At 44.6% G+C, this 24521-nt stretch overlaps 1 protein-coding gene, 1 long non-coding RNA gene and 1 other non-coding gene across 8 annotated transcripts in view; 2 read left to right on the forward strand and 1 right to left on the reverse strand.

Annotated features, from left to right (window-relative positions):
- The window catches only part of Gm32980, a 28896-nt gene extending 27452 nt beyond the window's left edge, over positions 1 to 1444 (reverse strand). For 2 of the 3 annotated variants that reach the window (XR_001782644.2, XR_003952871.1), the window contains exon 1: positions 689 to 768. This is a non-coding gene — a long non-coding RNA (predicted gene, 32980). Of the gene's footprint in view, positions 1 to 688; positions 769 to 1359 lie in introns of those variants that run through there. The other variant, XR_003952872.1, reaches the window with a different exon arrangement.
- Positions 1 to 24521, forward strand: part of Atrnl1 (attractin like 1) — a 522384-nt gene that overhangs the window by 431054 nt on the left and 66809 nt on the right. For 3 of the 4 annotated variants that reach the window (XM_011247244.1, NM_181415.4, XM_030250921.1), the window contains one exon: positions 315 to 429. In XM_011247244.1, the coding sequence (XP_011245546.1) occupies positions 315 to 429 (115 nt within the window). Of the gene's footprint in view, positions 1 to 314; positions 453 to 24521 lie in introns of all 4 variants that reach the window. The other variant, XM_006527049.3, reaches the window with a different exon arrangement.
- Positions 9154 to 9223, forward strand: Mir5623 (microRNA 5623). Its single transcript, NR_049196.1, has one exon. It is a non-coding gene; the product is annotated as a microRNA 5623 (primary transcript).

Below are 24521 nucleotides of genomic sequence, written 5' to 3' on the forward strand. Positions count from 1 at the left end.
GGACATTTGGAATTGTGATTCCCTTGCCTTTACCATTATGGTAAATGGGGTTATGTGACTCATCACTATTTTGAAAGGCAACAACGGAGGGAAAGTAACCAGGATGTATAGCTCTGTGATGTGCCAGCTGGGCTATCACAGTGAAATGTGCCGCTGTAGTCACATGAGGGCCTAGTCACACACCTGCCGCCTCAGGGGATCCCTGCCAAGTAGGGATGCAGTTGTGCTCACTGAAGGACAGAGGAAATGCAAAGGAAGTAGCCATGCCGCCATGTTGTCACCTAGGCAAACTCACAGTGGGTTTTCTTTTCCAGGGTGCCCCTAAGCCAATAGCCATCGAACCCTGCGCTGGGAACAGAGCTGCTGTCCTGACTGTGTTTCTCTGTCTACCGAGAGGATCTTCAGGCGCCCCACCCCCTGGGCAGTCAGGTAGGAGGCATGATCCAACAGTGGTAAGCAAACTTTGGAACGAGGGGAAGAAAGAGTTGCACTAAACTCTCTGACAGGACCCTTATGAGATCTAATTCAGAACACGGCAGTGAAATCTTATTAGCATACAAACTGTCTCACGTATATGTGCATTCTATACGTTGGCATTTACGAGTGTTCTCCTTATAGACACTTACTGAACGTACGTGTGTTTGTTATAGTTCTTTGTAACTTATCTGCTTGTTGGAAGGACACTCACCATGGCGGAAAGAACTCCTTGATGCCCGTGGACAGCTTCTGTTTTCCTAGTATGTGTGGCTTATGAGAATTATGACTATGATGAGAAATCTGCGTCATGGGTGTGGAACCAGTCCAGGGGAGCGCTGTGTTTAGGAGACTGGGTGGCAGCTGGAAACAGTAGCTGGGTATAGTCTCCCTCTCGTCTCCAGACAAGTGGAGTTGATAGGCTAGGCATGCTCTATCCCAAGGATAAACAGAGTGATCCCTGTTCTGAGTCCCCTGTTCCTACCTGCAAGCATTTTGTGACTTGGGAGCTGATTGTAAGTATGGTCTTGGGGTTTGGATGGTGTGACTGTAATCAGGACTCAGATCACAACACACATCCCTGTCTCTGTATACATGTTATAATCTCCATCTCCCCCAAATTATCTTAGTAATGCCCTGATTGTCTTTTCCGGTCAACTCTTAATAGAAGGAGTGTTTTTGAGAGCAATGGCTATTCCAGATTTTTCTCCTCGGTTCTTTTCATACACAAAACAAAGTGCCTGAGTCCTGGCACCTTCTCCTTCACTGTTGTGGACATTGAACCTGCCTCCTAGTTATGTTATCGTCCATCACTTCACACTGAACTTTGACTTTGCCCTGATTTGTATAGACCCCTCCCCCCAAATAGGAAACATGCAACCTTACATCCTTTAAGCTCTAAATATCCGTGCTGCAAAACTAGCCCACGTGGACGGTTTCCGGCTCCTCATTTACAGCCCCGTCAGCTGTCTTGCTGCAAGAATTTCTATCCAATGTTTGTTCAAAGAAGAAATCCATCTACACCTTCCTAAACACTGGGTGGGTGTCTTTGATCATTTAGCACTGCCCAGGTGAATAGCGTGCAGAATGGAGAAGCTGGGCGCTGGTCAGAGGAGATGGATAATTATAGGAACTGTGCCCAGCTAAATGGAAACATTGTTTTAAAGCTGGGATGGTTTCCAAAACACACATCCCACTAATGAAAACAAGCCAATGTTCCCCTTGATCCTTGACCAGAGGACTCACTGATGGGAGAAAGTGGAGCAACTTCAGTATTCTGACCCTTTAAACTTTAACTCTCTCTGATGTAAGCCTAGCAGCTGTGTGGACCGCAGCTCCAGCCATACTCTCTCACAGAGAAGTGTTACAGTTCCTCCTGGTAATACTGCTTCACTGTGTCACTTACACGGTGCTCTCAGACTTTCACATTTGATCTTCACAACAAGGCTGTGAACTGGGTAACACAAAGCACCGAGTGAGAGGAGTCGAGTGTAGAAAGCCCTGTGCTCCTACCAGTAAGAAAGAGCTGGAGTGGGGGAGGCAAGGGTACAGAGCAAAGAGGAAACAATGTATTACTGCCAGAGTTCCATCTGTGGCAGAGAACATATTTCTCTATAATCAACATCCCACAGCTTCATAATTGAAGCATTTGAATTGATGATGACTATGACTCCAGGCCTGCCCCAGGTAGATCGATGAAACACAGAAGTAGTCTGCATACTCTCTCCACATCTTGGGAAGTAAAGGATGTGGTGTGTATCCATTGTGTATCCATTGCTGTGCATGATTCAAAACTGTCTTGTTGCTTGTTTCTTTTTTTTAAACCCTGTAAGTTTGCCCAGGTATTCTTACAGGAGCAGGAATATTCTTTGATTCTATCCTTCAAGATACACTGTTACCTATTGACAGCCTCTTCTTTGAAATCTATGATATGCTAAAGGCGGCTAGGGTGATGGTTGATTGACAGGTGTGAAGCAAGCAAAGTAAAAATGTCAGTGGGACATTCAGTGCTGGGAATACCAATGTTCTTTATAAAATTCAACTTTGCTACATCATCGGTTATTTTTAATAGTAAAGTATTTGGAAACAATGAAATGACAATCTCTTGGCTGTCTAAAATGCGCTGTCTGCAGGTTCCTTCTGGACACAGTGGCCCTTGCTGGTCCTCTTCTCTCTCATTCAGCACATTCATGTTGAGGGTGGAAACACACACTCATGAGTACAGAGAGAGAGAAAGAGACAGAGACAGAGAGAGAGAAAGAGACAGAACTTTCAGGCTTCTAAGTTTTCTTTGATCACCGCCTCTCTGATGGGAGAGGATTCCACAGTTTATGGATTCTTCCCAATGAGATAGATATTAACACTCTTCACTGGATAAAAATCCCAGGGCCCAAATGTCCACTGCTAAAAAGAAGCAGTCTGTGTCAACTAAAGCCAAAATGTTACTATGATGCAGTCCATATATGACTCATTTTTAAAGTATTTTGTGATGATTCTCTGTATGGAGGTGGGGCACGCAGCACAGCACATGTGTAGAGTAAAGGACAGCTTCTGTGAAGTCTCCTCTTTCCTGCTCCCTTTATGACGGTCCCAGGAGTGGAACACCAGTCTTCAGGCTTGTATAGCTCCTCTGGCCCCTAGGCCATCTCCCCAGCCTAGGTTGTCATTTCTGACCTTAACAAGGGGCGCGCTGCTGGGATGTCTAAGACCGTGATGTCTTACTGCAGGTTTAGAACTTTGGGCAAGATGGTCAGACTTTCTTAGAACAATCTACAAGTATTGCACAAAGTTCAAAATGATATTCCAGCCACAGTGTCACTCATACATTTACTGTTTAAAACAATGATGAAACGACCTTTGAAGTTTATAAAGGAAAGAAAAATAACAATTCTCAGTCAGCCATTGTATTAGGACACACACATAAGTATAAACACATAGACACGTGACACACACACAAACACACACTGTACACATACACACATGGACACACACACAAACACACACTGTACACATACACACATGGACACACACAAACACATGCAAAAATATGTACACATACACACATGGGCATGTATACACACACACACACACACACACACATATGTACAAACGTACTTATTGCTTCCAGTCCCTTTGTGAAGCTGCTGTGACTCCCATGTTACCTGAATCTCAGCAGAGATTAAACAGTTTGCCCAGATTCGATTCAGCTAACAAATGAATGAGCCAGATTCAAACCCCAGTGTTTGGGACCCTCCTCCTGTAGACCTCTGTGATCTCCATACAGACAGGAGGTGCTTTTAGATATAGCCATTAGTTCTGGAAGGAAAAATAAATAAATAAATAAAATAAATCTAGTCAAGAAAGACATGGAGGGTCTGTGCTAATCAGCAGGCTTAGGAGACCAAGAAACATTCATTGATCTTTCCTGGTGATGTAACTGCAAGGATTTGATAAAATGCAAGTCTGTGCATGTGATGCCTTGACTGCACAGAAAGATGTGAGGCTGTGGGTGAGAGCAACAGGCGTGTCCAGTTGCTTGGCACCTGTGATTACTTCTTCTCTGAATTATGATCAGCTGTGGGCTTCTATGATGGTCCCCATCTGCCTCAAAAGAAGCCCTTTGACAAGGGACGAGGGCTCCTCTTGTTCAGATGCAGGTAGAACTCACACGCTTCTGGAGGTGGCAGTAGTAAGTTCTGCACTGGGTTACCTGGCCTTGCCAGCCTCAGCTAGTCAGCTGGGATTACAGTGCCAGATGAGAATCCCTCCTGCAGAGTGGTTTGTAAATCCAATTAAACAGCTGGTTACCCTCAAGATAAAAGCACCTCTGTTGCTTTTCACCCCCAGGCAGCTTGCATAGCCTCTCAAGTGCTTTGAGATCTAGTCCTGAGGGGGGAGGCTCCTGGGTCAGATCCAGCACAGTCCCTTCAAGTCCTGCATCCAAAGGACACGGCATCTTCAGCAATGGAGACTTCCCTTCAACCTCTGAGAGACAACCAAGGGCAACAGCCTGGATTGTCTTGACAGTCTCTTGAGTTTCTCAAAGAACTCAAAGACTTCTCATGCCTGGTCCTGTGGGTTTGTTGTTGTTGTTGTTACTATTGTTGTTTTTATGTAGTCTATTGTTCTTGAGGAAGGATTATGATCCTAAGTGGAATAATTCATGTAAATGCATGCATGTGTAATATTTAATTTTGTGAAAACATACAATAGTATATTCTTTTTCAAACATCCTCAGTATTTAGTCCCCCAACCTTTGCGCTCCTCCCAGTTTAAGCTCCCCTTCCCCGTCTCCATTTCCCCTTCATAGCGCCTGTATCCTGCCCTTTTCTAGGGCTCTGCCTCCACCCATCGTCCCCTTTTCCTTTTGTAGTCTCTGTTGTTCCTGCAGATCATATGCTGACATGGGAAGTTTTGGAGCCACAAGGGGAGGAGCCTGTCTTTCTGGGTCTGTGTCACCTCACTTAGTGCGATGGTTTCTAGCTCCATCCGTTTATCTGTAAATGTCCTGGTTTCAGTTTTCTTCTCAACTGAACGGTATTCCATGGTGTATGTGACACATTTTCATTATCCACCCATCAGTAGAAGGACATTCAAGCTGTTCGCACTTCCTGACTATTGTGAGTATCACCGCCATGAGCAGACCTGGGTGAATGTATCTGGGATAGGGTGCCAGTTGATACAGCTGGGTCATATGATAGAAAGTTCCCCAGAGATGGTACCAGTTTGCAATCCCACAGCCGTGAGTGGGGGGGCTGACCATTCCCCACACCCCCTCCAGTATTTCCTGTCATTCTAGTCTCTATCTCATTAGCATATTGGGGAAATGGAGATAATTCATAGTGTCCCTGTTTTATGTGACTAAAAGATCAATGTCCCCCACAATCTTTAGAGATGTATTCCAGAAGTGCTGGCTCTCAGTGACACACTCCGTGCTCTCAAGGCAGTTCTTCAACAAGGTTCCCATTTTCTAGAGTCTCTGGAATCTTCATCCTAAGCAGACCCTTCCTTCAGAAGTCTGCATCTATATCGTCACACCCATAGAAACAGGTCAGTCTTCATACTCTCTACCAGAGGGGGCAGAAGTAAGAAATAGGACTACTATATTATATTCAATATAAATATCCAGCATGTTTGTTACTTTTAGCCTCAAATCCAGTATTGCTCACAGCCAATATGTTAATCTGCACGAGGGAAGAAAAGTGTGGATTAATAAATGACAGGATTAGGGTGAGAACCCAGGAAGATAATTAAATAAGAACAAATGTCTAAAATTGTTGTTGTCTCTAAGAATGGTTGATATGCAAATGGCCGAGAACCCACAGTAGGAAAAGGTTCTATCTTCTGTCCAGACCTCTCAGGCAAGTGTGAACCCACTTGCTCCTCATACTCGCTCAGACGTGTTTTAAAAACATCTGCTGTGTGCTGGAGTTTGCACATTTGGAGAGACTGCAGCCTTCATAGATATAAACATGACACAAATAATCATGCAAATAAACCCATCGTTTTAAAAATTTTGTTAAGTGCAATGAACAGAAGGTATGGAGGTGAATTTGAAGAGATGTCTGACTACTGAAGTTAGTGTTTTCCATGGTAGTCGCATTGTGATGGCTGTAGCCCTCACGACGCCTTTCCTCAGGTCTCACAGGCCACCACAGCTCCAGTAGTATCAGACTGTTGGATATCCCTCCCCTCACCTCCTGGGCTTCCGGAAGCATTCCCTTCTCCTGGTGTTCTGCACCCTGACCTATGTCAGGTTCCTACTTAAAATTCATGGAGAGGCCATGGCTCCAAAGCTCCTCTGCCTGTGTTTCAGACTCCGTGAGTCCTTTACAGACAAGGTTTTTCTCTTCCCTGGGGTCCAGCCTTAGCGAGTCTCTAGGGTCCTTTCCGTCTAGTTAGGAAAGCTGTGTGCTGTTTCCCAGTCCTGCAACCATAAATTCTCACCTGCTGAAGATCGATCTCTCCCTGGCTTTCCTGCTGCTTACATGGAAAGTCAAAGTCACCTTCCTTTCCCCTTCTGTCTGCCCATGCCACAGGCCTCCTCTGTGCTCCAGCTCAGTGCTCCATGCTTCTTGAATTCCTTTCGAATGATCTCTCTCTCTCTCTCTCTCTCTCTCTCTCTCTCTCTCTCTTCCCCTCCCTCCCTCCTCCCTGTCTCTCTCTCACTCTCTCTCCCTCCCTCCCTCTCTCCCCACACCCTCTCTCACACCCTCTCCCTGCTCTCTCTTGGATACTGTAGTCCCTGAGACCTGACCCCACAGCAGACACAGAGCAGACCTTTCTATTCTTGGTCCCACCATGTTTTTCCCAAGCCTTGATTTCTGAGGAGGGAAAGGACAGCTCTACGTGTCACTCCTCACAGGCCCATGAACCATTCACAGGTCTGTTGAAACATCCGGGGGATAGACTTCAGGGCAGGAGGCCCTCCCGGTCATTAGCCGCTTTGACATAGCGCCCACATCCCTCAGTGGTACCCATGCACACAGCAGCCTGAGTGAGCAGTTTTCATACAATCTCTTCAGCCTCTTAGACCTGTTGGTGCTATAATTTTATCCCTCCTTGCTTTTTCCTTTTTTTTTTTTTTCCTTGAGACAATGCCAATCTGTGTATCCTGAGCTGGTCTCAAACTGGCCATCCCTCAGCATCCATCTTCCACATGCTGCAGTTACCTGCAAAGCCACCACGCCTGGCTCCATACCTACTCTGTCCTTTCCCTCGTCAGCTGCCCGTTTTCAAGATTCAGTTCAAATTTCGCTTCTGCCCCACTTTTGTAGCGCCGACATGCAGGACCACAACCAGTGAAAGTCTTTCCTCTTCTGCTCCGACCTGGCAGCCATATTGACCATAATGGTCGTCCCTTTACCTGGTATCCAGGCAGAAGCTGCCAGCAGGTTCCTGACCTTACTATTTGCTTGATAAACATTTTATTGATGAGTAAAATTGATTATTCATAACATGTAGAATGTCTCATCAAAAGAAATCAGTTATACAAATGTAGGCCCTAACCTTAGGGGGTTAGGTTTTGTGCTTCATTGGTTCCTGAAGCGTTAAGGCTGTATATCTTGAGGAGTAAAATTAAGCTGAGCACTGTACTTTTGATGGAATATATCTGGTAAAAACTAGTTGCTTAGATTTAAGATTCAATAACATCAGAAGATTAGTGAAGGTTGACACGAAACACTGATGAAAGTTCTATGTCTCCCACACTCCACCCATGAAGCCTGTCATAAAATGTTCTATTTCATATTTTCATTTTGATTTCTTCCTATGGTGATATTTTTTTTAAATGAGATTTAAATTTGAGACAGGGCAACTAGGTTTAATACTTTGTGTGTAAAACATATATACTTGGATTTCGTGTAGTAAAGGCCCACATGTTAGTTTTTCTCAGAAGAGCTGCACCTTGCCAGTGAGTATTGCAAACCGAAGCATCTATTCTCACCATTGTAACCATCACACAGTTAGTTCAGAAGCTATTCTGTGCTCTAAATGTTTTTCAATTATTATATCCCTAGAAGTTATATAGAATACACTTTCATCACCTGGGAGGACAATGAACTCATGGAGGTTTGGACACTTACCTACAGCCACATGGTAAATACATGTGGAGTCAGAAATTTAAAGTCATAAAAATCTTCACCTACAATGATGTTATTCGGAATCTCATCTGGGGTCAGCTGGGGCTTTTCATAAATAGAGGGAGGGACTGCCTCTGAGCACAACTCGAGCTTCTCTGTGGCCAGCGTCCCTTGGCAGTGTGGTGGCCCTGCTCTTCCTAGCTGAGGTTTTAAATTTCATCTTCATGTCATATTTAATGGAGAGGAATTAATTCATGTGTTAAAGAAACAAAGAAAAATACCAATAAGAAATCTAGTGGGCATGAAACATGCCTCCACATTGGGCTAACCCTAAAATTTGACTCGGGTGTTCTCAGGATAAGAACATTTCTCCTAAAGAGGCAGAGCACCTCACACTGACGCGAGGCCTGTAGCCAACACACTTCCCTTTCCCTGTCCTTCCTCCCACCATCCACCCAGTTTTTGGTAATTCTATCATTGATTGGTAAACAATTGCTTTGTTCAAGGAGAAAGTGAGGATGGCAGGAAAACTCAATAAATAATTACGAAACCAGGGCTGGGATCAAGGTCCGTTCACAACAAGCTGCTTCTGAAGTAACATCAAGACATGGCCGTGCGAACTGCAACCCTATAGGTGGAACAACAATATGAACTAACCAGTACCCGGGAGCTCTTGTCTTTAGCTGCATATGTATCAAAAGATGGCCTAGTCGGCCATCACTGCAAAGAGAGGCCCATTGGACTTGCAAACTTTATATGCCCCAGTACAGGGGAACACCAGGGCCAAAAAGGGGGAGTGGGTGGGTAGGGGAGTGGGGGGGTGGGTATGGGGGACTTTTGGTATAGCATTGGAAATGTAAATGAGGAAAATACCTAATAAAAAAAAAAGACATGGCCGTGCAAGGGTCCTGACTATAAACTAAATATAAAGAGTAAGTCTGCTTCCCTTTGGACCCCTTATAAAGGATGGCAAGGTAGCGTATGGAAAACTGCAGCTCGTGGGTTTGAAAGAATCTAGGTGAAGCTTGCTGATTCGCAGTCAGTGGGGCTTCTGCGAGGCACAAACCGGAATAAACCGCAAGTTCACAGGTCTCAGATGTGGCAGCTGGCAAGTCAGAATGCAGGTGTGAATGGACATGGGGGTCTGGTTCTGGCTTTCAGCTGTCACCTCTTTGCTGTGTCCTCACAAATGGAGACAGCGCGGGGTCTGCTGTTGTGTCAAGTAAAGCTCTATCCTCAAAGCCTCATCTAACCTGTACTGTTTACCCACAGGCCCCTTTCCCATGCCACTACTTAGAGATGAGGCCCTGCATACAGCTCGGGTATAGGTGGAAAAAGGATATCAAGACTCAGTCCTTCTGCATTAAACAAGGGTGGATGGGTAATCCTGATGGCAGAGGACTATCATTTTGCGATTCACCAAAAGCCTTACTGGTTACCTGTTTCTGCCTCATGGTCTGCAAGAGAGAAACTCACAGCACCTACAACCAGGAGGAGTCATGTTTACAGCTGAGCTGGATCTACGAGTAAAGGTCTCCGAATCCCTCATGTGGAGAGGATTTGGCACTTCCTAGTGTGTATTTTACCATGGTAAAGGTCTGTCTAGAAGAATGATAATTTTCCTCTTAGCAATTCTCAACTATACAACACCTGCCACATGGAGCCCAGAAGTGTCAGGCAAAGGTGATAAAATGGGGGTCAGATCCAGGCAAATCCCTACATAAACATTTTTCTAGGACCCACCTCAGTGTAGCTGTACTGAGTAGGAGTGAAATACTCAAATTTTGATCAAAATTCCTAATCATCTTTTAGTGAAGTAAATTTTGTGTGTGTGTGTGTGTGTGTGTGTGTGTGTGTGTGCGCGCGCGCGCGCGCGCGTGCATGCTCTATCTTACAATAAAATTTAGAATAACAAAATGTTTCTGTCTCAGATCCTTCAGTGTACGTTCAGTAGTGTGGTACTGTCTACCAGAGCTGTTATCAGCACGAATGTGTGTTCCTGCTAATGACGGTCCTGAGGGAGGCTGAGAAGCAGCAGTAGAAATGTAATTCCCCAAAAGGTAGCCCTTGGCTATAATTATGTTAAACTCCTTAAAGCCACAATGGTCTTTCTCAAAGGGCTTTTAAGGAAAAAGTTAATGACCCTCTGAGAAGTAAGTAATTTATCTCCGGCTATCTGCCTTATAATTTGCAAATGAGCATAGGGCATGCAAATTGAGCAGACTTCCTTAATTGATGGGCAGCACTGTCCTGAGCTGTCGTGCACCAAAAGCACCAGTCAAACCTGAGAGAGACTGTTCATTCCCCCTTAAAGACTTACACTGGTCCAGAAGACTCCCGGGAGGTGGTCTGAAGGGTCCTCCGTAATCCCTGCGATTGTCTCTTAGAAACCCTGGGGAGTAAATGGATTCTTGTCCCCGATATAATTTGAATTGAACCTTGAAGCCCCTAAAAGTCTAGATGCGGTGACCATCACTCTGTTCCATTTATCCAACAAGCCAGGCAAGGATCATCAAATCGATAACATGGCTCTGCCATCTGCCTTCGCCTTGCTCCCCATCATAATGAAAAATGACTCCTTAAGTGTTCAGGGAGGTGATTAGCTCTGAAGGCCGAGCTGTAATGGGAGAGCCTTAGTTACATTTGTATTCAAAACTTTACTGGTAAAATGGAAAGGAAACTGTGTGTCCATATTAATAGATACATAAAATGTATGAATGGGGTAATTTTGTATTACTCTATTTATGCATAATATTATGTAACTGCCTGAACACAGAGCTGGGAAGGGCAACAAAACGACATCTGGCTCCGCCAAGCGCCTGCCGTCACAGCTGCTGACCCTGTCCGGAATCATCTCGGACAGACAGTTTCTAAAGACATCCCCTGAAAGGCATGCTGCTCGCTTCTGAGACAAAGTCATTCTGTTACTGCCTAGTCCTACTGCAATTTGATCTCATTTTCTTTTGTTCCCTATCTTCTTGTCCTTGTCTCTCCAGAAATAGAGAGCAGCTGATTGTACTCTCTAGCTAACCTACCGTATGTCACCAAGCAACTTCCAAATCACCTTCAGCCTCAGTGCACCCGTCCCTGAGTCTGGCCTCTCATCTTTGCTCAGGCCCCCATCTTCCTTCTGACTTGTTCTGACCCTCAGAGCTCTTCCAGCTTCCCAGATGTCATTGGCTCAAGACTAGGGGACCATGTCGGGACTCTAGATGTGGTTCCCTCCCTTTGCTGGTGAAATGAGGAAACTAAACTCCCTGAAGAGACTTCCTCGGAGACAACGGTCCTCCTGGTTTTGCCCACGCCTTATTCTCTTGGTTTCCAGCCCCTCATTTTAGAACCAACTGCCCAGACGATGGCTGCCTTCTGACTCAAGGGTTCAGGACTTTCCTCTGTCCTCCCTAGCCTTTCTGACATAATGTCCGCTGTTCTTCTTGTACCAGAAGAGGGAGTGGTTTGTTTCCGTTAGTTTCTCTGATGTTAAAGCACATGCTGTCCTCAATGCTGTTCTTATAGAATGTGGCAATATGATTATTTTAGAGAGAGATTATGTGCCTCCTGATGCTGGCTTCTGAAGAAACTTTTAAACACACACACACACACCACATGGTATGAGCTTACCAAATTGCCCCTTTGCTTGGACCTGTCCCTGTGCACCTCTATTGCTTTCCACCAAGAGAAAGCCTCATCTGGGGACCATGTCCTTGTGGTGGTTTCTCCTGAGGAACCTTGTCTCCATCTCAGCCATCCACACTCCACAGCGTTGATTTCTTTTCATTCACTGCTATAAAATTTTCATCATGCTGTCTTCACTCCACCCAGGCGAGCTAAGGGCAGTAACTCCCTCCTATCATTATCCGCTTGCTGGTAAAGGATGCCCAAAGCGCACCAGAGGATCAATGTACTGCTTAATCCTTTCCTCCTCTGCCTTGCTCACCTATGCCTGTGGGCGCTCACATCCGCGGATCCAGCTCCTAAGCTGGTTGTTAACTCACACTTTCTATAGCACCTGGTCAAGTACTTGGCATCTGTGCTTCACTACAAGAGTTCTAGATATTTCCGCAGGGGAGAGGAGGGGGGAGGGAGAAGATGGAGGAGGAGGAGGAGGAGGAGGAGGAGGAGGAGGAGGAGGAGGAGGAGGAGGAGGAGGAGGAGGAGGAGGAAAGAAGAAAAGGAAAGAAGAAGAAGAAAAGACAATACACTTCTTAGTATCTGTCTCCTAGTCTGGTCTCTGAAATACAGCTAAAACTTCATTGAGATGAATTGATTCCTCTGTTTGTCCCACAAGTCTTGTTAGTCACTTACAGTGTGGGTGATTCTCTTCTGTGTTTAAAACATTTCTTTGGGTTTTACTTCATGCAGAAATCTATGCTGTGATGGTTTGGTCAGCTATAAGATCCTTGGTTTTCTTGAATTTTCCTAATATTTTTCCTAAAAATTTATGTTCCATAGACGATTTCTGTCACCTTAGGGTTTCAAGCAGAATCAGAGGCCATTGCTCTTGTGTGTGTGTGTGTGTTTGTGTGTGTGTGTGTGTGTGTGTGTGTGTGTGTGAGAGAGAGAGAGAGAGAGAGAGAGAGAGAGAGAGAGAGAGACAGACAGACAGACAGACAGACAGACACAGAGACAGACAGATAGACAGACAGAGAAACATAGAAATGAATGAATCTCAAGACTTCCCGCCAGCCAGGCGTGGTGGCCTTTAGTCCCAGCACTCAGGAGGCAGAGGCAGGCAGATTTCTGAGTTCGAGGCCAGCCAGGGCTATACAGAGAAACCCTGTCTCGAAAAAACAAAACCAAAACAAAACAAGACTTCCTGCCACTTAACCACCCATTTATAGCTTCTTCAGATTTTGCTTGACTGCCTAAATTCTGGATCTTCATTGGGTGTATGAAGACAGATTTTTGCAAACACCTTTGAACGTCTCTATTTTAAACATCATTTGCTTTTGCCTTTGCTCTTGTATCTAAAACCAATCAGTCTTCCTAAGTCTCACGCACAGAGCCGGACAGAGTCTGTCCCCTCAGCAGGTCACTGCACTCCTTGTCTTATGGCTTTCAACCTTGGCCAGCACTCCAGAGTCATCCTGTGTTTCTAGCCCTCCAGAGTAACTCCAGTCTTAGTAGAGAGCTCCCAGACTCTATCCTGTCCATCTGAGCTTCTCCCCAATCTCCTCTTCCCATTCCCATCAAAAGTATCTCTTTGAAACCCCAACAGTTCTGTGGTTCTTTTTCTCACCTATCATGTTGGTGAAAATTAAAAAGGATGACAGCATACTGCAGGTGAGACAACATCTGTCCGCACACTGATGGGTATTTGGTAGCGCCTAACAAAACTACACATGCAATCTAACTTGTGGGATTTACCCCAAAACATACTTCCATCAGTATGAAATACAAATAAGCTGGTTACTTGTTTCATCATTTTTCATAAGCACAAACTATTAAATACATCCTAGATGAAAATCATACACAAATATCTGAGCGAGGCACCATGCACCTGCAAGGTGACAGAGGAAGAGTTCTCTGAAAGAACAGGGAGGGATTTACAGGCCATCTTTGTGACAGATGCTGGGTGTTTAAAACTATAGCCAAGTGTGTTAATGCGGGAAGTAAAGAATGTAAGCAGGAATGGTGGCTGGCTTGCAGAGTTGAGGCAGGGAGGTCACCATGAGTTTGAAGCCATCCTGGGTTACAGAGTGAGTTCCTGTTTCAAAGAGAGAGAGAAAACATGATGCTCTAAGTTTACAAAAGAGAAGAATAACCAGAGAGTGAGGGATGGCAGGATGGCTTATTCACTATAAATCCTTGTTGCGCAAGGTTGAAGATCTGGCTGTGTAGACCCAACATCCATGTACAAAACCAGGCACAGGACATGTATCTGCAATCACAGCTCTCAGAAGCAGATGGGGATCCCCTGACCACCCAAGGCCAGCCTAGCTAAATAGAGATCTTACCTAAAAATAAATAAATAAATAAATAAATAAATAAATAAATAAATAATAAGGTGCAGGCAAATTGAGAAAGACGTCAAACATTAATGTGTGGCCTCTGCACACATGTGTAGGCTCTCACACATGCACATACGAATACACACAAACTCTATACAAAGTATACACACACTACACACACACACACAATACAAGTACAGTAAAATAAACCAGAAATGAACAAGACTGTCTACCTGCAAGAAAAGCGTGGAAAGGCTGTCTACAAGCGCACCAGCCAAAGATGAGGAGATGGAACAGTGAGAGACGGAGATGGGTAATGAGGGGAGGTGGGACCAACGAACCCTTTGGATATGCTTTTGATTATGTGTAACTTTTACTCTCAAAACACAGCTAATACATGCCTAAGTCATAACATGGTAAGGGGGAACCAAAAATGAAGTATGCACTGTACAAATTGAGACTAAATTTTTACACACAAACAATTTTACATTGCAGCCTAAATAACTTCAGGAAAAAAAAAAAAGATTACGTTGAGTGTAAGGCCATAAGTGACAGATGATACCACAGCAGATGGAGGTATGGGTTAGCAATCCTGATGCTGCCTCATGTCTGGGCTGGGTCTGAACACAGTCAATACATCATGGGTCATGAGAGCTGAGTCTCTCACATTGGAGAAAAGAATGTGTAGGAAAAAGTAAGGATTAGAATGGCATCCACATGTTGGAGTGGGACAGGGGTCCCTGTGGACTCACGCACAGCCCTGTGTTTATAGACTCATACACAAGAACACACATGTTGGTGTGCATCTGTTTCTTACCCCTTGCCTAGGAAAGGGGCCTAGAGGACGTGATGCCTCGACAGTGATGAATACAGTTCATATATTTCATACTCATATCTTGGTTTCTTAAAACTATTCCCAAATGAAAGGAATGATAGATTTGGAATTAAATGATCGATTCCAAGACTTAAAAGGGTGAAATGCAAGCTGTACTAAACTCACCTTACACTTCTCCAAAGTAAATGCTCAATGTGGATGAGACCCAGTGAAGGACGTGGGGTCGAACTGAAAGAGTAGCTGATGATAAAAATTTCAGATAAATAAGTGTGTTTCCATTGCTCCTCAGAGTAAACTAAACACCCAGTCCACCCTAACAGATGCACAGTCAGGTTAAGTTAACACAGGAGAAGGAAGCAATTCATTCTTACTGCCCTAGGGGAGGAACGCTTGAGGAGGAGGCAGAAACGTCGCCACTAGACAAAACAACAATAGTAATTGTTAAGGGCACAACCACTGCTGGAATATAAAACCGTACAAAATATGTTTAGTGGACATTTGTGTAGGCTCGAAGCATTCTTCAGCAAGACCCGTGTTAGCAGCAAAGGGAAAAGCTGTCAGGTGTCTACTAGAGAAACCTGCAAAATGACCTTACCCAAAGGATCCCAGTTAACATGACAATAGTAAGACACACATGGTGTGCCATCTAACTACAGCTCTGCCCAATTCCTGTTAAGTGCATAACCAGTGTAACCGGGGGGGGGGGGGGGGACCGAAAATACAAAATGATGAACATCTAGTAAAAACAATATTTAAAACCTGTGATCAGAACTTTGCAAACGTGCCTTAGAGGGTAAGGTCTGATCATGTGTGGAATGCCTGGTGGTGGAAACCTGGGGAAGCTGGTTGGAAGGAAAGGCTGGAGAGCTCTCCCCATGCTTCTGGAAATTTTGTGTCTGAGATTGTCTCAAAGTAAAGCGTGAAGGGTATTTTCTCATGCCTCTTCTCAACTGGGCGCACTTCAAAATTGGTCTGCAGGTTAGGGGAATGTACTTATTTTCTCACAGAAATCATGGATGTTCTGTTACATGGTTCCTGGGTCAGCCCTCAAAAGCTTACTTAGCCTAGAACTCTGTGTGCATTTATCTGTGTTTATCGGCCAGTCCTGCCGTGTCCTAGAACATAAGCAATAATCCATCATGGCTGTGTTCCTAAGAGGAAGTTGCCCCAACCGGAAGCTGAAGGGGTTTCTTTTTTTTCTTTTTTCTTTTTTTCTTTTTTATTGGATATTTTCTTTATTTACATTTCAAATGTTAATCCCTTTCCCAGTTTCCCTCCCTCCTGGAAACACCCTATCACATCCTCCCTCCCCCTGCTTCTATGAAGGAGTTCCTCCACCCACCCACACACTCACATCTCCCTGCCCCTGATTCCCCTACACTGCAGCATCTACTGAGCCTCCTAGGACCTCTCCTCCCACTGATGCCTGACAAGGCCATCCTCTGCTACATATATAGCTGGAGCCATGTGTACTCCTTGGTTGGTGGCTTAGTCCCTGGGAGCTCTGGGGGTGTGGAGGGGTCTGGATGATTGATATTGTTGTTCTTCCTTTGGGGTTGTAAACCCCTTCAGCTCCCTCAGTCCTTTCTTTAACTCCTCCATTGGGGACCCCACACTCAGTGCAGTGGGTGGCTGTGAGTATCCAACTCTGTATTTGTAAGGCTCTGGCAGGGCCTCTCAGGAGACAGCTATAATCAGTCTCCTTTCAGCAAGCGTTTCTTACCATCCACAATAGTGTTGGAATTTGGTGACTGTATCTGGGATGAATCCCCAGGTGGGACAGTCTCTGGATGGCCTTTCCTTCAGTCTCTGCTCTGCACTTTGTCTCCATATTTGCTCCTGTGAGTGTTTTGTTCCTACTTCTAGGAATGACCGAAGCATCCACACTTTGGTCTTCCTTCTTCTTGAGCTTCATATGGTCTGTGAATTGTACCTTGGGTATTTGGAGCTTTTGGGTTAATATATACTTATCAGTGAGTGCATACCATGTGTGTTCTTTTGTGATTGGGATGCCCCACTCAGGATGATATTTTGTAGGTCCATTTATTTGCCCAAGAATTTCATGAATTCATCATTTTTAATAGCTGATAGTATTCCATTGTGTAAATGTACCATTTATGAAGGGGTTTCTTTACTGGCTCTCTGGTGCCTCTGCTGTCTGGTCCTCTAAAGTTTGTATCCTGCTTCTTCTACTGAATTGTTAGAATGTAACTATTTTTTTTTTTTTGATGACTAGTTCTACCTTGCATCTTTAAGTCATTTTGGATAGATAAATCAGAAAGTATAAGGTTAAGTATCCTAAAAAGCTTAACTCTTCTCACGGAATCATGATACGCTTACAAAGTAGGGCCATATTTTTGTTGGATTTATTTTGATAGTGTTTAAAATAAATTAAGTGTGCCCAGACCATGCTATGTCACTATGACACTCTTTCTTTCTGGGTATCTATAAATACTGCAGATCTGAGCACAGGGCACTGCTATAAGGACGGGCCTTCGATTGAACACCGTTTCTGTTGGGACTGGCTTGATGTGGTGTGAGTGTCCATGTGGGCAAGGACTCTCACACGAAGACCAGGACCACAAACAAACTGTGCCCATCATGAGTGCTTACTGTGAGATGGCTGAACAACTGTTCCCCATTCTCCTCTCACTGAGCCTCACAGCAGCAGCCCTGCAAGGTAGCTGTGTGTTGATTAGGAACACGGAGGTGCAAAATCTTACCTGCAGTTACCAACCACACAACAGAAGAAACCCCAGTCTGAAGCCTTCTTGCTTTGTCTCTTTCTCTAAAGTTTATGGCTGCAGTCACTGTCCTCTAATGCGTTCCTGACCAGGAAGTAGTAAATAGACCAGAGAACTGAGGGAGAAAAAGGCGCTTACAGGAAATACACAAGGCTTGCGTCTAATCTGCTCTGTTTCAGGATTTAAAATGACAGAGCAAAATGGAAAGCCAGCAGGGATTTTTAAACATGACTCAGAGATCAAACATGACTCCTTTTTGTCCCAGAACACTTCACACTCGAACCCCAGGCTTCACTGCTGCTGGTGCGCGTCCAGACTCAGTCCTGTAATTGGTCAATTTACATCGTGTTTGTCGCCAGCAGATTAGGAAGGCACAGGTGTCAGATCTAGGAAATCCGCAGAATCTCAGCCTTGTTGAGACTAATTGGTCCAAACGATAAAATGTTAATTAGAAAATAAATCTAAACCTTTATTTTTGTAACTTTGATTGGTGTCCCTCTTTCTTAAATCCCTATGTATTCACAAGGTTAAAAAAAAATTTCTTTCCTCTAGAAACTATGAGTGTTAAATGTGAGAATTACCAAGACTTTTCATTGAAAACATCAGCCAGTTTATTAAAATGTATTCAGTTGCTGCAGATCCTTAAAATCATGGTTCACATCTATCTATACCATCTTTAACGGGAGAGAGCGGTGGGAGACAGCATCAAAGCCTCCTTGCGGGAGGAAGCCCAGAACCCCGGATGTGTTCCCCGTGGGGGGGGGGGGGGCGCTCTTTCTTCTCTTGCAAGGACAGCAACATTAGCACAACAGCATCAGACAAAGGAGAGTTCGTCTTGTTCATACCCCTAGCTTGTGCAGCTTCCTTCTCCACAGGCTTGAGAATACCCCTGTTCTCACAGTAATAAGTCCCAGGTCTTAATTTCCTTTCAGTATTTGGAGTCGCCACTATGCTATAGGATTTTCGGTGCTAGAATGTTTGCACTGGATTGGTAGCTGTCCCTCAAGGCTGCTGCCTTGGGAGGTTATATACACTTGAGTCATTAGTATTTGGAGACCGAGGATGACTCTAGACCCATTGAGTTTTTCTCAGCCAAATACCTGGTACTCAGCACTCTACCTTACAGCCAGCTCTCATCTGACTTCGGTAGCCTTTCCCTGTTTCCCTATTAAAGTTCGCCTGCTGAGGTGACCACTGATAACCAGTGATGACCACATCTGTTAATGTGACACTTGATGAGCCCTTACTTCATTAGAAGTCAGTCTGCTACACTCTGTCTCTCTGACTAAGCTGTGGGCAGCACAGAAGAAGCAGGAGCCGTCTCGCGTTACCACAGCAGTGCCTGTCAATCAGACCCTCGGGGCTTTGAGAAGGGAATGAATGACTGTGTCTAACTTTACACGTGCAGAAGAAGAAGCCTGGAGGCCGGGGAAAGGCTGCAGTGATTTGCACAAGCACTTATGAGACAAACATCCTGCCTAGCTCTAGCCTAGAGGACTTTAGGTCACACAATGGCGTGACTGTCAGCCGGGGTAATTTACATAAAAGCAGTCACGGAGACGATCTGATTCTCTGCCCGTCTGTAGTTGGCTGGGATTCCAGACGTCTAAGGAAAAGAGCTAGGAGCTACTGTCAGTGAGAAATGTGTCCTTGTGTGTGTGGCCATGAGCACATGTGTGCACATGCATGTAGTGGGGAGGCTGCGAAGGAAGGCTACGTTTCTCTTCTGCACACTGCCACATACCTCAGGCTATCACCGTAGGAACCTGCCCGCTTTCCTGGAAGCTCATGGATATTTATACGTTATTGGTTGAATTTATGATGAAAACTTAATGTATAATTTCTCTAACATTTTTTGGAAAAAATAAATGAAACAAACGTCTTACAGCCTGGAAATATCCACCAAAAAAGTCCTATTTCTTTCCAGGATTTCAGATATATTTAGGTTTCTTTTATGTAAGTGGCATCATTTTTAATGAAGTCCTATATTCTTCATTTTCAACAAATGTTACATAACGACTCATTAAAATTTCTTCAGAAAAAAATTCAAAAACATAATTTTAATGACTGTATAATATTGCATTTTATGGATGTATCATAAATGTCTTAATTATTTCTTCTTCTTAGATATTTATGCTCTTTCCAGGCCTTTTGTTATAAATAATGCTGTGATGAGTCCCCGAATAAAACTTTCTCTTCCTCTCAGACTATTTACTTAGGCCACATCTCTAGCTCTGAAGTTAGCTCATATGTACACACGGTACATTGCTAGGTTTTCAATACATATTGCTAAGCTACATTTCAGGAAATATTTTTTCACAATTTATTTGCTAGCTAAGGCGTTGTGAATGTCATGGAAGACAGACATAAGGTGTAGCCACAGCCCCTTTCCGTGAAACTGAAACTGTGGGACAGAAGGGTATGGTCCTTCTGCAATCCAGGAGCAGATCACAAGGGCCTAACTGCAGGCCGGTGAACTCCGCAGGCCAGCCGCCTGGCAGAGGCTTAGATAAGAGGGCAGAACAGCAGTCACCTGACAGAAAGACCAGGCCACACTTCAGCACACAGGGGACCTGGTAGCAACATCTTCCAACACGTATCAAGTGCCTTTGAAATGTGCAGTTTACCTATCAGGTGGTACCCAAGCATTCTGAGAGAGACCACTGGCTACCGGACACCCACCTTCTTGGTGCATTGCTTCCTTATGTCCCCCCACCCCGGATCACTTGAGTAACTGTACTCCAGGGCACAGACCATCACCCTTGTGTTCACTGTGACCCGGCCAGCCCATCTGATTTGATTACTGATCCTATCGTGGATATCTTTATACATGAGTCAAGCTTTTATGTAAGACAGTAAAATATTAAAATGCTTAAAAGCATAGACTCTGGAGCCAGGCTGTCTGAGCTCAGTTCCTAGCTCTGCCATTTCGTAACTGCAGGGTCTTAGGCAGGTTCCTAAGTCTCTCTGGTGTTGTCTTCTCATCTACAGAGTGGATAACAATAGTGATTCTCTTTAGACTTGCCATTCGGATGTGCTACGACTTACGTCAGGTCTGTAGTGAGTACTGTATAAGAATGCCCTGCTATTTCTTTTGAAGTTACTAAAAATTAGATTCAACGGAGGAGGGAGCATCCGGGGGTGAGAGTGCCACAAAGCACCTGCTGGAGCTTTGGGGATAAAAAGAAATTTGTTCTGACCTGACTGGGTTCTCTAGAACAGTTTAGTTATGTCATAGAAAAGTGTGTGTGTGTGTGTGTGTGTGTGTGTGTGTGTGTGTGTGTGTTCTGGGCCTTCTAGAAATATATGAAAGTAATATCTTCTACTGAAGATGAGGACCATGGCATTTCTATTCCTTCAGAAATGCCCCTAACATTAGGAAAGAAGTGGCTTGCTTAGCCACCAATATTAAAAGAAATCTAATACTGCATTCTGGCCATAGTGAGAAGCTTCCTACGTTAACACTTAAAACCATAGAACCTTCCCATAAATCACAGCCCAGAAACAAGGGTGGCCACCCACTGAAGGGTCATTTACCTTCTAAGCACCTCTTAAGCCTTCAGCCTTTGTCCTGGGTTCACCTAGACAAGTCTCCCCTGGAGGGTGAGGTTGTTGGTGCGCATCCAGAATTTAGCCTTTCTGGTGACAGACATCACATTCTACCGAATGTTCCTAACAAATAGTTTGGTGACTTGGACACCAAGAAGCTATCTGAACAAACAGGAAACACTTGACCGGCAGAAGTGGCCTTGGACCTCAGTGTCTGTAAAGTCTAGGCTTTTTTTGTGGATAAATGAAATTCATAATCTTCCAAGGGGCTTTAATTGAATATTTGGAAGTCTGTATGAAAATAATCAACTAAGTCAGAGTAAACACAGCTAGACTAAACAGTGTACGTCTTCAAAGGGAGCAGCCTAATTAAAAAGATGTATTGTCCTTCCTGGATGCAGCCGTCCGTGCTGTTTTTAGTATTGTGCCATTGGGAAATACAACTGTTTCTGAGCAAATAATTTAAACTCCCATGCTGGGGCTTAAGTGTGGTTCCCCTCCCCTTTCTCTTCGTGCTTGTTCAGGGATAAAGCCTTGCGAATTCTTCAGGCACCAATCAGATTTATCATCCTGTGCCTTTTGATGACATCCATCTGTTTATCTGAGAAGCCATTAAAGACTTATTGAGTTACAGAGTATGGAGAAAATTGGCTTATCATCTATGGTTAAATCCAATCCTTGCATCTGCCATCTTCTCAGCATATGTGGTATATTCTGAAATTACCCTGACTTGCAGACCCGCAGTACAAGCATACATTCACTTCATAGCCTTTTTCATGCCGTTTCTGGAGAATTTCTAATGCATGAGCAATTTGTAGTCCTGGAAAATGTTGACAGAGAGATGTCAGTGCTTTCTCTTGTTAAAAGTTCAAAACCTAATAGGGACTGCGTCAGCTTGTAAGGCGAATTCGGAAATGGGCGCTGCTCAGTCCTGAGGCTTGTTAGGATTTAGACAAGCTCGCTCAATGCAAAATTCAACTCTAAGGTCACAAAAGGTAGAACTGTGTTAATCTGAAGATAAAGATACATTCATATCAAGTCAGGATTCAAACAGACAAAGTGATAGCTCATCACAAACGGAGTTAAATAAACACCGGCAGGGAAGCCGATAAGACAGAGCAGCCAGTGTTGCTGGGGATGGCTAGCCAGGACTTCAGGGCTTATCTCACTAGTGGAGCAGCCTGAGATGCTAAAAGTCCTGTTTCCTGAGCTGGCCGAGGAAGCAATGCCTGTGGGTCAAGAACTAATTGAAATAAAGTGAATATTCGCAGTTTCCTGTAGATATTGTTACATCCTGACTGCAGGAACCCCGAGGAAGCAACAGTAAATCAGCAGCTACTTCACTCTGCCAACTTTTCACGAGTTTGTCAGATAAATAGTGACACACCAACACTTCCTCCGTTTACATATGTAAATCAGGCTGGTTGGTTTGCATATGTAAATCAGGCTGGACTTCTGGGGAGCCTAGACTTTGTGGGAGTTTTCAGGTTACACCATAGCTGCTCCTCCCTGAAGGCTAGCCGTGAACGCTGTTTATCAGCCATTTAAAGAATATCCTTCTGCTCGAATTTAACTGTGTGCTCTCATAGCTTTCCTCTGTGGACGATAAGTACCCTGAGATAGGAGACAATACCCATAGAACAGCGAGCGTAATCAACTGAAGCCTGCATTCCTGTTACGGCTGGCTTCAGAATGGTATTCCTTCATCTTGCTTGGCTGTAACCTTCACACAGCCTTGGTGTGCACTGTCAGCAAGCGTGCTGTTTTGTAAGTCATGGGCAATGCCACACAATCAGAGAAAGCCACTGCCAAGGCAAGATGTAGACCCCAAAGCACCAGAGAGTAGGAGAGTCTCCTGGGTGTGTTTTTAAATTCCTCTGCAAGATAAATGTGAACAGGGTTGAAAACAAGCCAAGCCCTCCTTTGCGGTCGGGAGTCACAAGATCCGTGATTTGAGAACTATGCTCTTTCTTCCAGTACCACCCACACCCACCCACCAACCACACCCTCTCATGTGCCAGCCCTGAGATTCTATGAGGAACCAACTTACTCCTTTTATTCAGGCTTCATTTTGACAAGTCGGTAAATACTGTTTCTTAGACGTGTGCCCTGGGATGGCTTCTGACATTTTGTTGATCAGAGTTTGGCCTGTGATCCACTCTGCTAAGCATTATGAGTTTTTGTTATCTGTGGCCCTCACTTCTCAGTGGTTACTGGCCCCCACGGACAAGGGGAGCAAGAGGGAGGTAGGGGGATCGGCTTCAGCGAGACAACTCAACCTTATTTGGGGTGAACAAGGGCCATACAGATCTTGGGGAGTGGGTGGGAATTTCCAGGGTGGATATACATTATTGGCTAGGGTGGAAATGGTTATCAGGAGAGAGGAAGATGAAACTGTAATCTGATCATAGGCTAAGTGACTTTCTTCAGATTTTTGGGGGGGGGGGCTGGGGTGGGAGTGGCTACAGGAGGGAAGGGCTGATTGGTCATGACACACTACCTAATTATCATACTTGGGAAGGGCTTAGCAGGACTTCTGTGCTGAATCATGCAGCTTGTGCAGGAAGCTCTGTACAGGGTCATCTTCTAGATAAGGTCAGACATCCGTGCTCAGAGATGCTCTCCAAGTAAGGTCAGGCAAGGAAGAGGAAGCCCCTCTAAGCAAGGGAGTCCTCCATTTTGTGCAGATCTCAGAGAGCTTATTCGGGCAGCATAATAGCAGGATCAAAACATCTGATGGGTGGGCACACACAGAAATATGCAAACATTTAATTTAATGATTGTGTTCATTTTAGTTTTATTTAAGAAAAAATATTAAAGGATTTTCAGTAATTTCATGATCAGTTAAGGGTACTAAGTCAGATGCAGAGAGCTTCAAGGCTGGCTAATAATACACCTCACTTCTGTGGACCACGGGGAGTTACTAGAGCAACAGTGTCAGAGGATAAAATGGAACAATGTAACATTGCCCCAAGGCGGGCATCCCACAGTTCTTCCAGTCTTCCTGTCTGCGTCCTCTGTGCCAACTCAGCGCCACACTGCTCCGGTAGAAGCTAAAGCTCTCTCCCACTGTGACTTCAGACGATCTGTTGATCGGCTGTGATTCACCATGTTGATGACACCCTCCCAGCAGAGTCGGAGGGCAGAAGAACCTTGCTGTTGTGGGCTGAGCATTTCCAAGCTTACAGGGACTGTCCTATTGAAAACTTATATTCCCATATCCTTCAACTTTGGGAGAGCCTGTCTCATGCAAGGAGGCTCTCTTTCCCTAGTGTCCTCCAGCCTTTGTCTTTCTTGAGTGCCATTTGGTACTGACTAGAGAAATTGGGAATATGGTGATTATCCTTAAACACATCTCCGAGAGAGCATTTCCCAAATATCAGGCACT

The sequence above is a fragment of the Mus musculus genome, chromosome 19 (assembly GCF_000001635.26).
Source record: "Mus musculus strain C57BL/6J chromosome 19, GRCm38.p6 C57BL/6J".
NCBI lineage: Eukaryota > Metazoa > Chordata > Mammalia > Rodentia > Muridae > Mus > Mus musculus.